This window comes from Oncorhynchus mykiss, chromosome 12, assembly GCF_057628025.1.
Source record: "Oncorhynchus mykiss isolate SJ-2025 chromosome 12, ASM5762802v1, whole genome shotgun sequence".
Classification (NCBI taxonomy): Eukaryota; Metazoa; Chordata; class Actinopteri; order Salmoniformes; family Salmonidae; genus Oncorhynchus; species Oncorhynchus mykiss.
In genome coordinates, this window is record NC_143033.1 from 39,139,582 (window position 1) to 39,161,575 (window position 21,994).

Genomic DNA, 21,994 nt, shown 5'->3' on the forward strand with positions numbered 1-21,994 from the left:
TATTGTGCTCTGTCTGCATACAGTAAAGAGAAGTTGCTCCCATTGTTTTGACCCAAAACGTTCAGTGTGTGCCAACAACCAAACGACAGACCTCGAGTTCGATTCAATCTGTATTGCTGAAGCATTGCAGATTGCACAATAGAAATGTAAAGGTAATTTCCGATTGAGCCGACAAATGCAGCGTTTGCCGTGAATGCAGTCTCCATTGCCTTTAAAATTCAATCACGCTGTAACTTGGAACTTTTGCGATACGGATTGAGTAGAGCCCTTAATTGGCTCGACCCTAAGAGATGAGGAGTAGAGCAGTGTGGGATGGGGGTAATGGGAAGGGGTATAAAAACATCCCTTCAATCTCATAATGGCATATGAAACATCTCTTCTTCAAAGTCAATGGTTTATTCATAGACAGAAAAAACACAGCTCTTAAGCACTACACACTAAAAAAGTGTTGTTCTATCCCCATCTGCTCTTAGTGTGAAATTTGTGTAATATATTAAAATATCCAACTTGAGTGATACAAAGAAACAACATCTTGAATCTTCTTTCCTGGAATCCTATGTACAGGTTAAATATTTCTAGTACAGCAATAGTTACTGCCACAGTTCCACTCAAACACTGGCACCTGAGACCCAGTCCTTGTTTTGCCTGTATGTCCATATTCTCCTATTATATGGCTTGTGGATCCAAACGATGTGCTAGTTATATACTGCACCTGAATTTACTCTGTCCAGATGCATACTGATCATGTTGAACATGAGTTTATTTGCCTAAAAGTGTCATCATTCACTCATGCGTATTGGGTTTAGCAGTTATATGAAATAAAAACAGATATATTTCCGTAACGCGTGTTTACAAATTGTTTCCAGACAGTAACTGTGGGTCATGTTTATTACCAGTGTCCAACATGTTTGAGGGACCTTATTCCTTCTTGTACTCCTCTAGTTGCTGGGGAGTATAGGGTCGCTGCTCACCTGCACCTTGTCAAAGAAGTTAAAGTCAGCCACGTACTGGCCACCAGGGGTGCTGAAGAGCACAGGCTTGAACTTGTAGTCCCACAGGATCTCCTGGGGAACGTATGAGGTGCGGCTCTGACAAGTGGCTGCCGTGGACTCCATGGTGGCATTAAGGGTGACCAGCAGCTCAAAGTCACGCGTCCGCAACCTCTCGGCGGTCAGCCCCGCCAGGGGGCTACTCTCATCCAGCACGTGGTAGAATGTGAGGGGCAGGATTAGGAAGGGGCACTCCCCGCACGAGTCTATGTAGAAGTCCACAGCCGTCTGGCGGATCAGAGTCTTCTCGCCCTCCTCAGTCACATTGGGTGAGAGCAGCTTGCCCATCAGCTGGCACTGGATCAGCAGGCTCTTCCTCAAGTTGGCCACACGCACCATCAGACATAGTTTACCATTGTGGCGGCAGATCACTGCCAACTGGCTGAACTTGATGGTCTCAGCCCGCTTTTTGGGTCGCGCCAGCTTGGCCAGAAAGGCCCCAGTTACAAAGATCTCAGCCAGGCCTGTGGTGACCAGCTGGACCAGCAGGACGAAGATGGCCAGCGGACACTCGTCGGTGATGTAGCGGAAGCCGTAGCCAATGGTGGTCTGCGACTCCAGGGAAAAGAGGAAGGCACCGGTTAGGGTTGCGACGTTCATGACACAGGGCGTGTGGTTGGACAGCAACTCACCCTCGAAGTCACCGTTGCCCATGCCAATAAAGTAGAAGATGACGCCAAAGAGGAACCAAGTCATTATGAAAGTGGAGGAGAAGAGGGTGAGCTTATAGCGCCACTTCATGTCCACCACCGTGGTCCAGATGTCGTGGAGGTAGATCTTCACCATGCCCTCCACGTTGTCAATGCGCACTTGGTTGTGTCCATTCTTGGAGACAATCCTCCGTTGGACATCTGCCTTCTTGGTGGTCATCTTGGTCTTAAGTGTGTTCTCTGTAGTTTCCACTTTGTTGTCACCCTATTTGCATTGCAAGCAGTGGGACTGAAAAAGAAGAAGCAATGTTAGCCAATGGCAACAAACTAGGACACAGTAGGTAACACAGTTCAGGAATAGTTCAAGCATTAAATGAGCCCTTTTGGACATATGTCAGTTACAAAAACATTCTCACTAGAGCTACTGTGGCTGGTTGGTTTCATCCTGAAATTAGGCAATTGATAAGATATTTCCACACACCGAATTTCACATCACAGATATTTAACCTGTTAGATACTGTATGTCCTCCCTCTGATGTTCAAATATGTACGGTATATCACTGACCCAAAAACATTTCCTCTAAGTAATGTCTAAATATTATGTTATATGTATTCCCCACTGAAACACACTATTTTTACATTTAAACAAGGTTTATTTTAGAATATATGCAATATATGACATCTTTGTAATCTAGATTCTTAATTTTGCCAGTTGACACGGTAACTAGAAAAATAGAGCTCCTCATGACAGAAAGCTCAGGATTATTATTTCTATGGTTAATAAGAAATTATGGAAAGTTGTAAATTAACTCAGTAGCATGCAGTAACACTTTCTGTAGAACGTCTTACAAAGTTCCTAACTTCTCTAAGTTACTTTTAAAATGCAAGGAAGTTGTATAATACTTACGTTCAGTGTTGATGCCTTCTCAGGTGTGGCTTCATTTTCTCTCAGTAGTTATAATCTGCAATGTGAACCTGCTGTAAAAAAAACGTATTGATAGTTCCACAATGTCCTCTCCTCTTTGTCCTCTTTGGCACAATGATATTTAGGACATTTTGTGAGAACAAAAAGGAGAGAGAAGGAAAAAAGCTTATTCAATGAGTTCTTGGCTACCTGTAGGTAAGCTTTTATTTCAAGTGTGGGACAAACTCCACCTATCTACCCCACCCTACCAGGGGCAGGTATGCAACAAGTGCTCCCTTTCACACGTTTTAAAAATTCTCTGAACTCATAGTTTGTTTTGTAGTTCCATGCATGATTGTTGTTTCTTTATACACACACCCTGATTTACTATCTCCAAGGCTTAATAATGTACTGACAGATATTCTAAATCCTTGACCAGAACAGAAAATGAAATGACCCTGATCTCAGCCTTTTTTATTTGACTATGGTATTGTATTATAGGGAAGATATGATGCAGTTGAAAGCTAAAGACAAATGGAAAAGTTGGGTTCAATATAATGACATGTATTACCATTAATAAAATGGCAAGTCAAATCACAAATCACACCGTATGTAAAATCACCACATCGAAAATGCAACAATTGTTTTTCAAAGTGCATGTACTGTATGTAGGGAACTGGAAAGTGGGGTCCCATGACCCATATCTAGCCAATAAGGAATCTGTATAAATCGGTAAACACAAGAAGTCTCTCTCCAGATTTAATGCAATCCTCTGTGTAACCATTGCGCTGTGACCTTGGATTACATTACAAGAGGTGCAGATAATAGCTCCTTGGGTTATTCATTAACTGATCTGAGGGCTGGTGCTAACAATATACACTGAGTGTACTGCTCTTTCCATGACATGGGCTGACCAGGTGAATCGAGCTGAAAGCTTTTGATACCTTATTGATGTCACTTGTTAAATATACTTCAATCAATGTAAATGAAGGTGAGGAGACAGGTTAAATAAGGATTTTTAAGCCTTGAGACATGGATTGTGTATGTGTTCCATTGTGAGGGTGAATGGGCAAGACAAAATATTTAAGTGCCTTTAAATGGAGTATGATAGAAGGTGCTAGGCACATCGGTTTGTTTTAAGAAATGCAACGCTGCTGGGTTTTTCACGCTCAACAGTTTCCCGTGTTTATCAACAATTTGTAATTGTATTTATTATGGATAAATAAATGTATTATGCCAAGGCAGCAGCTACTCTTCCTGTGGTCCAGCAAAATTAAGGCAGTTATACAATTTTAATATCATTAAAATACATTAACAACAGATTTCACAACACATTAAGTGTGTGCCCTCAGGCCCCTACTCTACTACCATGTATCTACAACACAAAATCCATGTGTACGTGTGTGTAGTGCATATGTTATCGTGTGTCTGTGCCTATGTTTGTGTTGCTTCACTGTCCCCGCTGTTCCATAAGTTTAATTTTTGTATCTGTTTTTAAATCTAATTTTACTGCTTGCATGAGTTACTTGATGTGGAATAGAGTTCCATGTAGTCATGGCTCTTTGTAGTACAGTGCGGCTCCCATAGTCTGTTCTGGACTTGTGGTCTGTGAAGAGACCTCTGGTGGCATGTCTTGTGGGGTATGCATGGGTGTCCGAGCTGTGTGCCAGTAGTTCAAACAGACAGCTCGGTGCATTCAACATGTCAATATCTCTCACAAATACAAGTAGTGATGAAGTCAATCTCTCCTCCACATTGAGAGATTGACATGCATATTATTAATGTTAGCTGTCTGTGTACATCAAGTACATCCAAGGGCCTTTCGTGCTACCCTGTTCTGAGCCAATTGCAAAATCTCTCTTTGTGGCACCTGATCACACAACTGAACAGTCAACAAAACTACGGTCTGTAGGACCTGCTGTAATGGTGGGTGAGTGATGGGTGTGGAGTCAGACGCAGAGAGCAAAAGTAAACGGGAAAACGCTTTAATGTCCTCTACAAAGTAACAGGTCCAAACAGGGGTGAAGCCCTAAACACAGGAGCAAACAAACCCAAAACCTTAGTTATAAAACCCGGACAGCGAAAACCCAAAAAACAACGATAACCCCAAACGTAACAATAACAACAAGCCCTCAGAAACACCAGCGGGCTAAACAAACTTAAATAACACCCATCCCAAAACCCCAACAAGGAACAGGTGAAAACAATTAGACAAAAACAACTGAAAAGGAAAAAGGATTCGGTGGCAGCTAGTAGACCGGCGACGACGACCCCCAGACGCTCCATAAACGCCTTCCATACTCGGGACGTAAACTGGGGACCCCGATCAGAAACGATATCCTCTGGCACCCCGTAGTACCGGAAGACATGGGTGAACAATGCTTCTTCAGTCTGCAGGGCCGTAGGGAGACCGGGCAACGGGATAAGACGGCAGGACCGATCCACAACGACCAGTATCGTCGACCAGTATCGGCTGCGTCCACCTGTACTATGAATGCCAGAGAAGGGTCCGGATGCGCCAACATTGGCGCGTCGGTGAACAGCGCCTTCAAACGACAGAAAGCTCCGTCCGCCTCTGCTGACCACTGCAAATGCACCGGCCCCCCCCTTCAGCAGTGAGGTAATAGGAGCCGCTACTTGACCAAAGCCCCGGATAAACCTCCGGTAGTAATTGGCAAACCCTAAGAACCGCTGCACCTGCACGGCGCGTGTAGCGGAGTAGATCAAGATGTCGTCTATATACACCACTACACCCTGTCCGTGCAGGTCTCTGAGAATCTCATCAACAAAGGATTGAAAGATGGCTGGAGCATTCTTTAACCCGTACGGCATGACGAGGTACTCATAATGGCCAGATGTGGTACTAAACGCGGTTTTCCACTCATCTCCCTCCCGAATACGCACAAGAATCGCGCCCTGTGAAATGATTCCACCGCCGTAGCGATGAGAGGTAGTGGGTAACTAAAACCCACAGTGATGGAATTTAGACCTTGATAATCAATACACGGACGCAAACCACCCTCCTTTTTCTTCACGAAAAAGAAACTCGAGGAGACGGGTGACATGGAGGGCTGAATGTACCCTTGTCCCAGGGCTTGTCTCCATAGCCAACGTCTCCTCCTGGGACAAAGGATACACGTGGCTCCTGGGTAGTGCAGCGTTTACCTGGAGGTAATCCCCCTGTCGATGCGGTGGTAATAGGGTCGCCTTCATCTTACTGAAGGCGATAGCCAAATCGGCATACTCAGCAAGAATGCGCACGGTGGAAACCTGGTCTGGACTCTCCACCGTTGTCGCACTGATGGAAACTCCTAAACACCTACCTGAACACTCATCAGACCACCCCTGGAGAGCTCCCTGCCGCCACGAAATGTTAAGATTGTGAATAGCCAGCCAGGGAATCCCCAACACCACCGGAAACGCAGGTGAATCGATAAGGAACAGACTAATCCACTCCTTATGATTCCCCTGCGTAATCATCTCCAGAGGAATCGTGGCCTCCCTGCCCAGCCCTGACCCTAACAGTCGACTATCTAAGGAGTGCACGGGGAAGGGGGGGTCTACCTTAACTATCGGAATCCTCAACCTATGGGTGAGCCCGCGATCTACAAAATTCCCCGCTGCGCCTGAATCGACTAGCACATTATGCTGGAGAGAGGGGGAAAACTTCAGGAAACAAATTAACAAAAACATGTGACCAACAGGAAGCTCTGGGAGAGTGTGGTGCTGACTCACATGGGGTGACTGAGGAGTGTTCTGCCTGCCCTCTCTACTCCCAGATGGATTCCTCCAGCACCGACTGGAAGTGTGCCCTCTCCGGCCACAATGGGTACAGGAGGAGACTCCTCCTCCGGTCTCCCTAGACGCAGCCCCTCCTAGCTCCATCAGGATGGGAGCGGAGGGACCAGGAGGTGGAACTGACAGGACACTTTCAGAACGTCCGCGAGCAGCCAGAAGATGGTCTAGCCGGATAGACATGTCGATCAGCTCATCCAAGCTGAGCGTAGTGTCCCTACAAGCCAGCTCCCTGCGGACGTCCTCTCTTAGGCTACACCTGTACTGGTCTATCACGGCCCTGTTGTTCCACCCTGTTCCAGCGGCCAAGGTCCACAATTCCAGCGCAAAGTCTAGCGCGCTCCTCGTCCCCTGCTGGAGATGGAACAACCTCTCACCCGCCGCTCGGCCCTCCGGAGGATGATCGAACACAGCCCGGAAACGGCCCACTCCAGGGTACAACTAGAGCGCTACCTGGCCACCGTTCGGCCGGCTCCCTCGGATGAGGAGAGCGCGAGTGTCCTCGTCTCCTGCCTGACGGGTGGGCCTGGAGTGGGCCTGGAGTGGGATAGGGAGCGATTGAATATGTCTATAAACAAACACACCAGCCAGCTGATCTGCACATGCTCTGAGGACGTGGCTAGGGATGCCGTCCGGGCCAGCAGCCTTGCGGGGGTTAACAAGTTAAATGTTTTATTCAAGTCAGCCATGGAGAAGGAGAGGTGGGGAGCAGTCTTTGTTAGCAAGCTGCGATGTTGGCACTGTATTATCCTCAAACGGGCAAAAAAAGTGTTAAGTTTGTCTGGAAACATGACGTTGGTGTCCGTGGTGTGGCTGTTTTTGTTTTAATAGTCCGTGATTTCCTGTAGACCCTGCCACATACATCTTGTGTCTGAACCGCTGAATTATGACTCCACCTTGTCTCTGTACCGGCATTTTGCTTGTTTTATTGCCTTGCGGAGGGAATAACTACACTGTTTAACTTCTGACATATTTCCAGACCTTTTTGCCATTGTTAAAAGTGGTGGATCACGCTTTCAGTTTTGTGTGAATGCCGCCATCCATCCACTGTTCCTGGTTAGGGTAGGTTTTAATAGTCACAGTGGGAACAACTTCTCCAATGCACTTCTTAATAAATGCACTCACTGAGTCAGCATATAAGTCAATGTTGTTCTCTGAGGCTGACCGGAACATATTCCAATCCGCGTGATCAAAACTATCTTGAAGCGTGGCATCCGATTGGTCAGACAAGCGTTGAATGGTTCTCGTCACTGGTACATCCTGTTTGAGTTTCTGCTTATAAAACGGAACGAGTAAGATGGTATCATGGTCGGATTTGCCGAAGGGAGGGCGGGGGAGGGCTTTGTTTGCATCGCGAAAGTTAGAGTAGCAGTGATTGAGAGTATTAGCCCTGCAAGACATGCAATAAATATGCTGATAGAATATAGGTAGCCTTGTTCTCAAATTTGCTTTGTTAAAATCCCCAGCTACAATAACTGCAGCCTCCGGATATATGGATTCCAGTTTACATAGAGTCCAGTGAAGTTCCTTGAGGGCCGTCTTGGTGTTCGCTTGAGGGGGAATGTACACAGCTGTGACTATAACTGACAAAAAATGATCTTGGTAGGTAAAATGGCCGGCATTTGATTGTAAGGAATTCTAGGTTGGGTGAGCAGAAAGACTTGAGTTCCTGTATGTTGTTATGACTACACCATGAGTCGTTAAGTTGACGTTGCTCTTATATCCAATAGTTCTTCCCGGCTGAATGTAATAAGACTTAAGATTTCCTGGGGTAACACTGTAAGAAATAATACATAAAAAAGCGAAATACTGCATAGTTTCCTGAGACCGCAAAGCAGTATATTTGCCAGTTGGTTGTGTAGCCAGACTTATTTGACGTTCCTTTTGCCTCATCCCTCTCAACCATACAATTTTTTCATTCCTCATCAATCCATGGGGATTTAACCACTGTTACAGTCATTTTCTTAATGGGTGCATGCTTATTATAATTTCATCGATGTGTCAATTGCGGCGTCTGGTTGCTGCTCATTACACACCACGAACCAACAAATATTCTTTACATCAACAACATAGGTGTCACTACGAAACGTATTGTATGAACTCTTAGACACTATATTAGGCCCAACCTTTGGAACTTTGGTTTTCCTAGATATGGCTACTGTATTGTGATCACTACATGCTTTAAAGCACATTTCTACAGCATTAGTAAAGTTGTGATCAATACATGATGACTTCATTCCTGTGCTGTTTTTAACTACCCTGGTCGGATGACTGATAACCTGAACCAGGTAGCAGGCACTAGTTACATTTTGAAGCGTTCTCTTAAGTGAGCAGCCTGATGAAAGCCAGTCAATATTTACATCACCCAGATTTATCAAGAATTTCACACATGTTATCCAGATATGGACTGTTAGCGCTTGGTGGTCTATAGCAGCTTCCCAACAGAATGGGCTTTAGGTGAGGTAGATAAACTTGTAGCCATATTACTTCAACAGTATTTAACATGAGATCCTCTCTAAGCTTTAAAGGAATGTGGTGTCGTGGAAATTTCCTGTATTTACCAAATCATGAGAGCAAACCACACACAAGTCAGAGTTAGTTATCACAAAGTCCATCTTTAATTAAATGAGCTCCATCACAACCCTGTGACTCTCAGATCAATTCAGTGTCTATCAATGAATTCTCTGAGAGTCCCTTACACATTGCAACTGAGATCCTTTATAGCAAAGACACACATAGCCAGACAGCCTTGGCCATAATTTATCGTTCAGCTTTGTCTCCTAAACTATGCTCTTTTCTCAAACTCAGAACCACAAACAAATCCTCCATATCAACAGGCATATATCAAATCCATCCTATCTTGACAAGATCACAGAGACACATTGACTGGCACACAGACATTGTGGAGCCAAGAGATACACGCTTGACCTCTCCCCTCTCTCCGGGCCAAGTAACTTAGTCTTGACATAGAACAGATAACTGCAACCAAGGCCACAGTATAAACATTCTGATGAGAAGTAACTTACAAACATATGATGAATATAAAACATCTTACCTATGTTACCAACTAATTCTGATTATTCCCCAACAGTGGTTATGAATATAAAAACGGCCACACCTCCACCTTTGGCATTTCTGTATTTTCTGTAGATCTTATAACTATGTATTGCTACCGCTGTATCATCAAAAGTATTATCTAAGTGAGTTTCAGAGATTGTCAGAATATGAATGTCAATGTTTTTCTAGCAAATTATTGATTTCATGAAACTCGTTTCTTAAGCTACAGTTGAAGTCGGAAGTTTACATACACTTAGGTTGGAGTCATTAAAACACATTTTTCAACCACTCCACAAATTTCTCGTTGACAAACTATAGTTTTGGCAAGTCGGTTAGGAGATCTACTTTGTGCATGACACAAGTCATTTTTCCTACAATTGTTTACAGACAGATTATTTCACTTATAATTCACAGTATCACAATTCCAGTGGGTCAGAAATGTACATACACTAAGTTGACTGGGCCTTTAAACAGCTAGGAAAATTCCCGAAAATGATGTTATGGCTTTAGAAGCTTCTGATAGGCTAATTGACATAATTTGAGTCAATTGGAGGTGCACCTGTGGATGTATTTCAAGTCCTACCTTCATACTCAGTGCCTCTTTGCTTGACATCATGGGACAATAAAAATAAATCAGCCAAGACCTCAGAAAAATTGTAGACCTCCACAAGTCTGGTTCATCCTTTTGAGAAATTTCCAAATGTCTGAAGGTACCACATTCATCTTTACAAACAATAGTACGCAAGTATAAAGACATGGGACCACGCAGCCGTCATACCTCTCAGGGAGGAGACTCTTTCTGTCTCCTAGAAATGAACGTACTTTGGTGTGAAAAGTGCAAAATCAATCCCAGAACAACAGCAAAGGACCATGTGAAGATCCTGGAGGAAACAGGTACAAAAGTATCTATATCCACAGTAAAACGAGTCCTATTTTGACATAACCTGAGAGGCCGCTCAGCAAGGAAGAAGCCACTGCTCAAAAACCGCCATAAAAAAGCCAGACTATGGTTTGCAACTGCACATGGGGACAAAGATTGTACTAAATGGAGAAATGTCCTCTGGTCTGATGAAACAAAAAATATAACTGTTTGGCCATAATGACCATCATTATGTTTGGAGGAAAAGGGGGGGCTTACAAACCGAAGAACACCATCCCAACCATGAAGCACGGGTGTGGCAGCATCATGTTGTGGGGGTGCTTTGCTGCAGGAGGGACTGGTGCACTTCACAAAATAGATGGCTCATGAGGAAGGAAAATTATGTGGATATATTGAAGCAACATCTCAAGACATAAGTCAGGAAGTTCAAGCTTGGTCGCAAATGGGTCTTCCAAATGGACAATGACCCCAAGCATACTTCCAAAGTTGTGGCAAAATGACTAAAGGACAACAAAGTCAAGGTATTGGAGCGGCCTTCACAAAACCCTGACCTCAATCCTGTAGAACATTTGTGGGCAGAACTGAAAAAGTGTGTGCAAGCAAGGAGGCCTACAAACCTGACTCAGTTACACCAGCTATGTCAGGAGTTTGGGCCAAAATTCACCCAATTTATTATGGGAAGCTTGTGGAAGGCTACCCACAACATTTGACCCAAGTTAAACAATTTAAAGGCAATGCTACCAAATGCTAATTGAGTGTATGTATCTGACCCACTGGGAATGTGATGAAAGAAATAAAAACTGAAATAAATCATTCACGCTACTATTATTCTGACATTTCACATTCTGAAAATAAAGTGGTTATCCTAAACTGACCTTAAACAGGGAATTTTTACAAGGATTAAATGTCAGGAAAGTTTAAATTAATTTGGCTATGGTGTATGTAAACTTCTAACTTCAACTGTACTAAACAACCAAAGATTTCAAGACTAAAGGCTGGGTTATACTACGGGTGTTTTCGTACATTTCATCTGGAGTGACAGAGTTTGCTCTGAGCGTTCGTATACTCAGAGCATTGTCAGATTGGCTGTTCGTAAATTCAGAGCATTTCCTTAGTTTAAAGATATAATCCAGAGACAGGTGTTTTATACACGCCTTCTGTGCGCTCTGTTTTTGTCTACGTCTGCATATTTGCAATCAAACGCCAGAATTTTCTCCATCTCCATAGCCATCATACTCTAATTCCACTGATTTCAAAACTCGGTCCTCCAGAAAGTGGAGAGCAACATTTATGCAGTTCTACTACGTGATATCTTTCAAAAAAGCTGAGTTAGAAAGGATTACCTACACGTACTGACCAGCTTATATTATAGACAGAAGCGAGCTACATGGCATACCAATCCCAACTCATCTCTCGGCATGTCCAGCCCACTCATTATCTCAGCCAATCATGGCTAGCGGCGAAGGTTGCTCCCTTTTTCAGTGGCTAAACCAACTAGGCTCGTAATTTAACAATTGTATTTGTATCTACAGATGGCATACACGTTTGTTATTAAAAGCACATAAAAGTTCACATTTTCCAGAAGGCATTTCTGCCCAAAAACGCATTTTGATTTAAAAAAAGGTTATGTTCAAATGGAACTCATGTGAAGTAGTGACATGCAACATACGCCTAGTTTCCTGAAACAAGTCACAAATGCCATACAACAGCATGCTACATTTTTGCAGTAGCCAACATGCTTTACGATATCCTATTCCTGATGATTTGTCCTACCTATGTATTGTATAAGGATACTGAAACTGTAAGACTAACATATTTCTCAGTCATACTTGACATAGCACGTTCATAATTTAAACGGGATATCCTATAGTATACATACCAGTTTCATTACTATGCATACTACTTTCTCCCACTTACTTGTTATTTTTTATTTGACTTTAGAATATAATTTATATTAATATTTATACTGCACTGTTGAGGGAGCTTGCAAGTACTAATTTTGCTGCACCGTTTATACATGCTATAAACTGTGTAGGTGACAAATAAACTTTCATTTGATTTAGAAGCAGCAGGGGATCTCAATAGAACTGAGACAGAGGGGTAATCTCCCAGCACTCCACAGCCTGCATGTCAGCTACCCATGCAGGTGAAAATCACTTACAAGCAGGGTATACTGTGTATAGTGGGCCAAAGAAGATATTGATATCTTCACATATTTGTTCACAGTGGATGTATTCCCCACCTGAATTATATAGAACCACTAATGTATTTTCCAAAGATTTGTAATAGAGTCCCTGTGTCCCTGTCATCAACAGCGTAGGAGTTAGCTGACTGTGATCAATTGACAATCAGGGAGGATACATTTTCTATCGATGGGAATCAGCATGGTGAGGAAAATGTTCCCTATAAGCCAGATGCTTGTTGGGGACCCATGGGAGAGAACAGGGCTATTATTGTAGTTATTGAAAGAGCACACAGCCCCACTAAAAATTAATTGGCCATTAGTCACGTCACACATTTAATTGAATCTGCGAGTGTGCCGGGCATGTTGAATGAGATGGCCCCTGGATTAGCTTGTACTTGAGAGTCCCTATCAAAGGGACCAAGTGCATATTGGGGGAAAAAAAGAGGCTATGATGGCCAATGTTATTAATCTGTGAATTATAGCTCTGATTTAGACCTTGTTGACATGTACTGAGTAAATGGCTTCCATTGGTGCTTCTATTGGAAATAACAGTCGTTAACATTTCAACTTTCACATAATATTTTTATGTAGCTCTTTATTGGTCTTTTTCTTTAGCAATTAGAGGTTGCTGAAGCAGTTTGAACTGACACACAGAGCAATAGCCTCCTTAGATGTGTAGAGACAACAACTAGAAATTGATAATGCAACAGAAGACCAATACAAAGATTTAAGCACAGCTCACTAAGTGTAGATCATGTGCATATACTCTATTCTACTCTAGTTTCTACTGCTACTGTATACTTCTTGCATAGAACCACCCCATCGACCATTACTATGATGTTGTGTTTAGTCTGCTTCAATATGCTACAGTTTTATTCTGTAATGTCCATTTTGGTGAATCCCTATTTTCATTTAGCCAGAAGAAATGTACACTAACCAACTGTTCAGCATTTTACTGATAGCCTATACTGCATACATTCACTTGCACTCTTCTGTCGTCATCTGCATGACTAATACTTAACTTGGAAGGGTTGATTAAATGCATAATGCATCCACCTGTAAATAAAAAATACATCTTTATTCTCACAACGCTTACTGTGAAATGAAGATAGAATGCATCATACGAGTAACGAGTTAAATAAAACCGTCTTATTCGTTTTCCAACAGCTCTATCCCCAGTCTACCATTCTGGGTCTATATTTATGTGACGGCTCATATAATTATTATTATTTATGCAATAAACAGTCAAATTCATAGTTGCGGCCAAGTACACTGAACAAAAATATAAACACAACATGCAACAATTTCAAAGATTTGACTGAGTTACAGTTCCTAAAAGGAAATCAGTCAATTGAAATAAATAAATTAGGCCCTAATTCATGGATTTCACATGACTGGGAATCCTGATAAGCAAGTGTTGGTTACAGATATCTTAAAGAAAGGTAGAAGCATGGATTTAAAAAACGGTCAGTATCTGGTGTGACCACCATTTGCCTCATGCAGTGTGACACATCTCCTCTCCATAGAGTTGATCAGGCTGTTGATTGTGGCCTGTGGAATGTTGTCCCACTCCTCTTCAATAGTTGTGTGAAGTTGCTGGATATTGTCGGGAACTGGAACACGCTGTCGTACACGTCGATTCAGTGCATCCAAAACATGCTCAATGGGTGACATGTCTGGTGAGTATGCAGGCCATGGAGGAACTGGGACATGTTCAGCTTCCAAGAATTTTGTAAAGGTCCTTGCGACATGGGGCCATGCATTATCATGCTGAAACATGAGGTGATGGAGGCAGATGAATTACATGACAATGGGCCTCAGGATCTCATCACGGTCTCTGTGCATTCAAATTGCCATCGATAAAATGCAATTGTGTTTGTTGTCCGCAACTTATGCCTGCCCATACCATAAACCCATCACCACCATAGGGCACTTTGTTCACAACCTTAACATCAGCAAACCACACGACGCCATACACGCTGTCTGCCATCTACCGGGAACAGATGAAACCGGGATTCAACAGTGAAGACCACACTTCTCCAGCATGCCAGTGGCCATCGAAGGTGAGCATTTGCCTACTAAAGTCGGTTACAACGCAAACTGCAGTCAGGTCAAGGCCCTAGTGAGGACAACAAGCACGCAGATGAACAAGCTTCCCTGAGACAGTTTCTGACAGTTTGTGCAGAAATTCTTTGATTGTGCAAACCCACAGTTTCATCAGCTGGCGGGTGGCTGGTCTCAGACGATCCTCCAGGTGATGAAGCCAGATGTGGAGGTCCTGGGCTGGCGTGGTTACAGGTGGTCTGCGGTTGAAAGTACACCCTCCCTACAATCAAATACGGGGAAAGTTTGATAATGCTGTGAGTTTGCTATGCTGTCTCTGGCACTGGGGGCCTAGAAAGTGTGCAAGGCATCATGAAATCAGCAGATTATCAGGTGTTTTGAAGTCCAATGTTTAACTGAGTGTTCAAAAACTGGGTCCCCTTTGAAGGTTATGGGCCTTCCATCAGATCTGAAAACAGGTGTTGGAGGAGGGCAACCCTCAGATATTGAATTTTTTTTGCAGTTTGCTGCTGCAAAGTGGGCGAAATTACCAGTAGAAAGGTGTAGCAAGCTCATTGATGGCTACAATAAGTGTTTTTATCTTGACCAAAGAATGAGTCAAGATGGCGCCATACTGTATGGTTGCTGTCTTGTGAGCTCTGAGGGCAACCCTCAGATATTGAATTTTTTTTGCAGTTTGCTGCTGCAAAGTGGGCGAAATTACCAGTAGAAAGGTGTAGCAAGCTCATTGATGGCTACAATAAGTGTTTTTATCTTGACCAAAGAATGAGTCAAGATGGCGCCATACTGTATGGTTGCCGTCTTGTGAGCTCTGACCCAAGGCAGTTGAGTCAAGATGGCGCCATACTGTATGGTTGCCGTCTTGTGAGCTCTGACCTGGGCAGTTGAGTTGAAATTTGTTGGGTCAGAGCAAGCTCTGACCCAACAAATTTCAACTCAACTGCCCAGGGCTCTTTGTGTTCCTCCGACCCAATCTTCAGGCTAACCATGAGGAAACCGTGGCGAAAAAGTGGTAAGACTAGGCCAAGGGAAAACAGTCCACCACTTCCCTCCATTCTATTGACCAGTCACTTGATAATAAGATGGATGACCTCTGATCACGGATTTGGCACTTTCGGACAAGATACCGCCCATGGCTAGCACACTCAACAGATTCTCCATTCATTAAGAGGGACAGGACATTGGATTCAGGGAAGTCCAAAGGGGGAGGGGTATTACTCTTCATCAAAACAAATGGTGTACAGACTCTAGCGCAGTGGAAGTCTCAACCTATTTTTCACCTGTCTTGGAATACCTGATGGTCAAATGACGAATGTTATTTTGCTAATAGGGGGTGCAATAGTAGTGAGTTATGGTTAACTTATCATGCAGTGTAACTGTGTAGACACGTTTGCAAGTAAGAAGTTGCAGTGTTGTTTGCTAGCTCTCGGCTAATGCCCCATTAGTACAGCACGATTATACGATATACAGGAGACAATATGAGACAGTGTTTAGTGTGTTTCAACTGTGAAATATTTATTGTAACAGTTTTCTATGAACATGGTATTAAATCATGTTTGAAGCATATTCAACAATGCAACTAGTACACCACTGGAATAAGAGATTACAGGAGACTATGAGAAACTATTAGTTTGCTAATGGCTGTGGCTGTCATGACATTTTGTCAGCAGGTTATTGTCATGCAAATGACTGCCTGTCTCACGGCAATTGACCGTTAATTAACCTAAACATGTTTTTTCAGAAGAATTTAATATGAATTGGCGTACTCTATGTTATCTAGCTATGCGCCATGCCATAGGCTGTAGGCTAGTTCATTTAGCATGCAAGATATGCTTAAAAGTGCCCTTATTTTATATTATATGATTTTATTGTAAGAATAATATAATTTAACTGAAAGAAAGTGGCTATGTTGAGCGTAAAAGTGATCATTAGAGTTATTTGGCTAATTTAGGGTTGAATGATACAAACCTTAGAATGTTGGGAGACAGGCGCAGGAATGTGTAGTAGGGTTTTTTATTATGCCAAAATTACGGCATGCCGTGTAAGGGCACGGGGACAAAGACCAAACAAACACTATACAAAATACAAGGTTGAAACCCAAACAAAAGAGCAAGGAGTACATTGAATAAAAAACACAAGCGCACAATGATTAACACACGGGACGAGACCCGTAATCATCTGCGCAATCCACAATGGCACGAAAACTCACAGCACAGGTACTCACACACCACTGGACATGGGAACAATAATCGAACAGGACATTGTAACAGTAACCAACAGGACAATGGTAAACCAAAGACACACTTATACAATTACTATCACTGGGAATAGGGGCCATGTGTGCGTAATGAAAGTTCCGAAGGGATCCTTGACACATAGGCTATTGACTATTTGAAAAAGTTGCAAAATAAGCTTGCGCTCTGCTCCTTACCTCCAGCTACACACCCTGTTCTCTAATCAAGTTAGCATATTTTCACCGATCAGACTATTCTCAATTGAATCTTGTCTTTACTAATATATCAAAAGTATATCGATTTAGAATGGCCCATTATCAAATGGGTAGGAACAGGGGCAGGGGAAAAAAGACATGTCATCCTTATGCACTCCAATAGCGAATGGAGACCGCTTTCCCGCAGTTTAAATCATGCAAGGTAGGCTACTACGGTTTTATAGAAGAGCAGCTGAGAAATAGGCCTAAAGAAATAGGCCCAAATATAGTAGCAGCTGGGATCCTCCTTTTTTTAGTGGCAACATATACTGTAGAAATGTCTGGGCTTAAAATAAGACTTATTTCACTTCATGTACCACTGTTTGAGGAGCATACAGCCTCTAGCTACACGACAGGTGATATTACCCCAAAACTCTGTATGCCATGGGCTCTCTAACAATGTTCCTGCAGCTACCCAGTGCTTAATTTGGGAAACCAAGTTAAATCAGGGGACATCGGTAGTAACATGATTTTACACTGAAACATATTTAATTAAACTGTTGACAGCCCCTATCTCTGCTTCCTCGAGAAAGGAATGAAGGAGAGAGAGGAGGACATGGAAACGCAGGATGGTGAGATATTCTGTAGTTAAAGGTAATGATTCAGCCTATTAACTATGGTAAAAAATGTATCTTACTAAGCTATTCAAAATCAAATACAAATTCACTGTAATTATAGGAAAACTCTGTAAGACACCCTGCACAATCAATAAACCAACAGTATCGCCTAGGCCTGTACGTTCCCTCCCAGACTCATGAATTGACATAAGGTAACAAGTCCACCCAGAATGCATAATAATACAGTCCACACTCAAAGGTGATTACTAGAATTTGTTTCATTTTTGGAATATAGGATAGACCAATTATGTACCAAAGACATTTATAGGCAAATGTGTATAAACTCAAATATGAGTATGGGTGTTCTAGATGCAACGTCTTAAATGCCTTTAAGTAATCATCACCTTAGAAAGTGCTGTCCATTTCGTTGTGTTTAGCTTTGAAAAAACATCCACAACGACCATGTATTCCACTCAGTTTCAACCTGGGGTTGAAGTTCTTTCTTCAAATAGATTTTTTAAACTTTTATTTAACGAGGCAAGTCAATTAAGAACAAATTCTTATTTACAATGACGGCCTACCGGGGAACAGTGGGTTAACCGCCTTGTTCAGGGGCAGAACGACATATTTTTACCTTGTCATCTTGGGTAGTCGATCTAGCAACCTTTCGGTTACTAGCCCAACGCTCTAGCCACTAGGCTACCTGCTGCCCCAAAATTGATCATCACAGTAGGACAAAAAATGGAGCCTAAAGGTGAGTTTTAAAAACATAATACTGTTCTGATGTAAAGTGTTTGATGTGATTTTAGATTGCATTTGCAGTGATGTCAGAGTGGTTAGAGGGACAATAGAGCACTGAGTAAAAGCCCATTAATGACCTGATGGTCGTTAGTGAGTTGGGTACTACCAACGCATGTCCAGAGTGCACATTTTTGACTGCGGCATACTACTTTGTCTAGTATTGTTATTCATTGCTACAAGTGTGTTTATTGTGTGCGACTAGCCTACTCATTTGTCTTTTATTAGCAATGTTTTGTATTACTTGCATGTGTATATGTATCTTAGTATCTTCTAATGCAGTGGTCACCAACCTTTTCTCAGTCAAGATCACTTTCGCAGTCAAAAAGCAATTCGAGATCTACCGCTTAGATGCCCAAGTTTCCTTATTGGAATTCAGAGTTGGATGACTGTTCAAAAATATTTTTCCTAGTCGAATCTTGTTTTTTTTCTCGCTTTCCCAGTTGTCTTGAACAAGGCATTAGTCTCAGCGCAGGGAAGGAGAGAGAGGCAGAGAGTCAGACTCTCAAGGTCCCTACTCTTTCCTTCCTTTCCTCCGGTGAGACTGACCAGAGAGAGGGGACACCATCTTCCACCTGATGGAGAAACCTGCGTCGCCCCACATCTGCCTCATGGCCAAATTCATGTTGTTCCTATGACCAGAGAAAGTGAAATATACCACAATATTAAAATAAACATAACAAGCTGCTAATAATAATAACGCAGGGCCAGTGGTGACCCGTCATTCAGGGCAAGCCCCACATTTTTTGCACCAAAAACATCTGCATAAATAAAACTAAATTGTTTTGCTTTCCTGTTTTGCATTTTATTTAATTAATACGTGTCACATATCATAGACTTAATAAAGCCTCCATATAAACATGGTCTATTTTTTTCTATCTTGAGTAAGGCAGCTCCAAAATGCAGGTGTTTCAGCCTAGCTCAGTGCTTTCTGTGGTGGTGAGGTAGCCAGTGGAGAAAACGGAGCGTAGGGGTTGGTAATGTTCTCTAGTTGCGCCGTGATTGGCTCATTGTTCTGTAACTCATGAGGACACTACGTCCCTGCCAAATCTAAGGGTAGAGCTCGGAAATTCAAGCCCCTTTGGTGCTGATATAGAGTTACATTAGAAGTCCCCATCCAAGAAGGCTCAAGGTTTTATATATACAGTAGCTTTGATTGGACTGATCATGTCAACATCATACTTTCAAAATCTTAGCTAGCAGTCATCATGAATCAAGTGGACAATCTACTGACAAATCCTTTGTAATCCTTGTCATCTGAAGACAAATAAAGAGAAATGATAGATTAAACGTATCGGTGCTCATCGGCCATTGGACATAAACATTACACAAGTTGGAAATCGCAAATTCTACAATGAGTGGTTTGGAAGGAATCATTTGCTAACTGCAAGCATTGCAAAGCAATCACTAGCCTGCTATTCAGTGGAGTGGGTGTGTCGTCCCAGTTTTGGATTTAAGGGTCTCTTTTCCAACTTAAAGTCATAAACATTCAACATTGGCCACGCTGTCAATCCAACAAGATTTCTGCCGCACTCAAAACAACTGTTTACTCGGAACTGGGATATCTGGCTTCAGGGAGTTCAAGACAGCTGGGAACTCGGGAAAAACGAGCTCGGACTGGAAAAATACGGTCATCCAACTAGGAATTGTAAGGGTCTCTTTATAGACCTTAAGACTTCATCATGATTGTACCTTGTTTTTATCAGAGTTCTCAGTGGTCTTGAAAGCACCATAAATCCAAAGAATGCCAGACTTTGATGACAAAGTTTGATGACAAAATTTGCCCACGAAGGACCGCCACCTTCCTGTTCATTTGAGCACAGCACAACAAGGTGAATGCAAAAATGTGTTGTATGCTGCTACATAAATGATGTAATATGCCTTGGAGATATGTACAGTGGCTTGCAAAAGTATTCACCCCCCTTGGCATTTTTCCTATTTTGTTGCCTTACAACCTGGAATTAAAATGTATTTTTTGGGGGGGTTATATCATTTGATTTACACAACATGCCAACCACTTCGATAATGCTAAATATTTTTTTTGTGAAACAAACAAGAAATAACACAAAAAACAGAAAACTTGAGCATGCATAACTATTCACCCCCCCCCCCCAAAGTCAATACTTTGTAGAGCCACCTTTTGCAGCAATTACAGCTGCAAGTCTCTTGGGGTATGTCTCTATAAGCTTGGCACATCTAGCCACTGGGATATTTGCCCATTCTTCAAGGCAAAACTGCTCCAGCTCCTTCAAATTGGATGGGTTAAGCTTTTGTACAGCAATCTTTAAGTCATACCACAGATTCTCAATTAGATTGAGGTCTGGGCTTTGATTAGGCCATTCCAATACATTTCAATGTTTACCTTGAAACCACTCTAGTGTTGCTTTAGAAGTATGCTTCGTGTCATTGTCCTGCTGGAAGGTGAACCTCCATCCCAGTCTCAAATCTCTGAAAGAGTGAAATATGCTTGGGGAGTCTCCCACATGCCTTTTGTCACACACCAAACGTGTTTGCTTATTTTTATCTTTAAGAAATTACTTTTTTTAAGGCCACTCTTCCGTAAAGCCCAACTTTGTGGAGTGTACGGCTTAAAGTGGTCCCATGGACAGATACTCCAATCTCCGCTGTGGCGCTTTGCAGCTCCTTCAGGGTTATCTTTGGTCTCTTTGTTTCCTCTCTGATTAATACCCTCCTTGCCTGGTCCGGGAGTTTTGGTGGGCGGCCCTTTCTTGGCAGGTTTGTTGTGGTGCCATATTCTTTCCATTTTTTAATAATGGATTTAATGGTGCTCCATGGGATGTTCAAAGTTAATGATCTGTTTTTAAACCCAACCCTGATCTGCACTTCTCCACAACTTTGTCGCTGACCTGTTTGGAGAGCTCCTTGGTCTTCATGGTGTGACTTGCTTGGTGGTGCCCCTTGCTTAGTGATGTTGAAGACTCTGGGGCCGTTTGGAACAGGTGTATATATACTGAGATCATGTGACACTTAAATAAAGTCCATCTGTGTGCAATCTAATGAACTATGTGACTTCTGAAGGTAATTGGTTACACCAGATATTATTTAGGGACTTCATAGCAAAGAGGGTGAATCCATATGCACACATCACTTTTCCGTATTTAATATTTTTTATTTATTTTTTGAAACAAGTAATTTTTTTCATTTCACCACCAATTTGACCTATTTTTGTGTATGTCCATTACATGAAATCTAAATAAAAATCTATTTAAATTACAGGTTGTAATACAATAAAATATGAAAAACTCCAAGGGGATGAATACTTTTGCAAGGCACTGTATACTGTATCTAAGAAAGCAATACTAAGTGTAGGTTGTGTAGTAAGCTGTTAGTAACCCATGTGCCTCAGCCTAATAATTTGGTATATTTTTCCCTCTTAACTTCGACCACCGTTCTGACTTGGTGGTGCACATGTAGCCTATAACCTGTTTTAGAAAAATGTAATCATTGAATATTGTAATCACATTTTTTTATTTCACCTTTATTTAACCAGGTAGGCCAGTTGAGAACAAGTTCTCATTTACAACTGCGACCTGGCCAAGATAAAGC

At 42.3% G+C, this 21,994-nt stretch overlaps 1 protein-coding gene across 1 annotated transcript; it reads right to left on the minus strand.

The window, feature by feature from the left end:
* Nucleotides 1–380: 380 nt before the first annotated feature.
* Nucleotides 381–2,887, minus strand: LOC110537566 (ATP-sensitive inward rectifier potassium channel 15-like). Its single transcript, XM_021623704.3, has 2 exons — nucleotides 2,607–2,887; nucleotides 381–1,988 (listed from the first exon to the last, which is right to left on the minus strand). Exon 2 carries the CDS (start codon nucleotides 1,917–1,919, stop codon nucleotides 939–941), a length of 981 nt encoding a protein of 326 aa, XP_021479379.3. The 5' UTR covers nucleotides 1,920–1,988; nucleotides 2,607–2,887; the 3' UTR covers nucleotides 381–938.
* Between the last annotated feature and the right edge of the window lie 19,107 nt (nucleotides 2,888–21,994).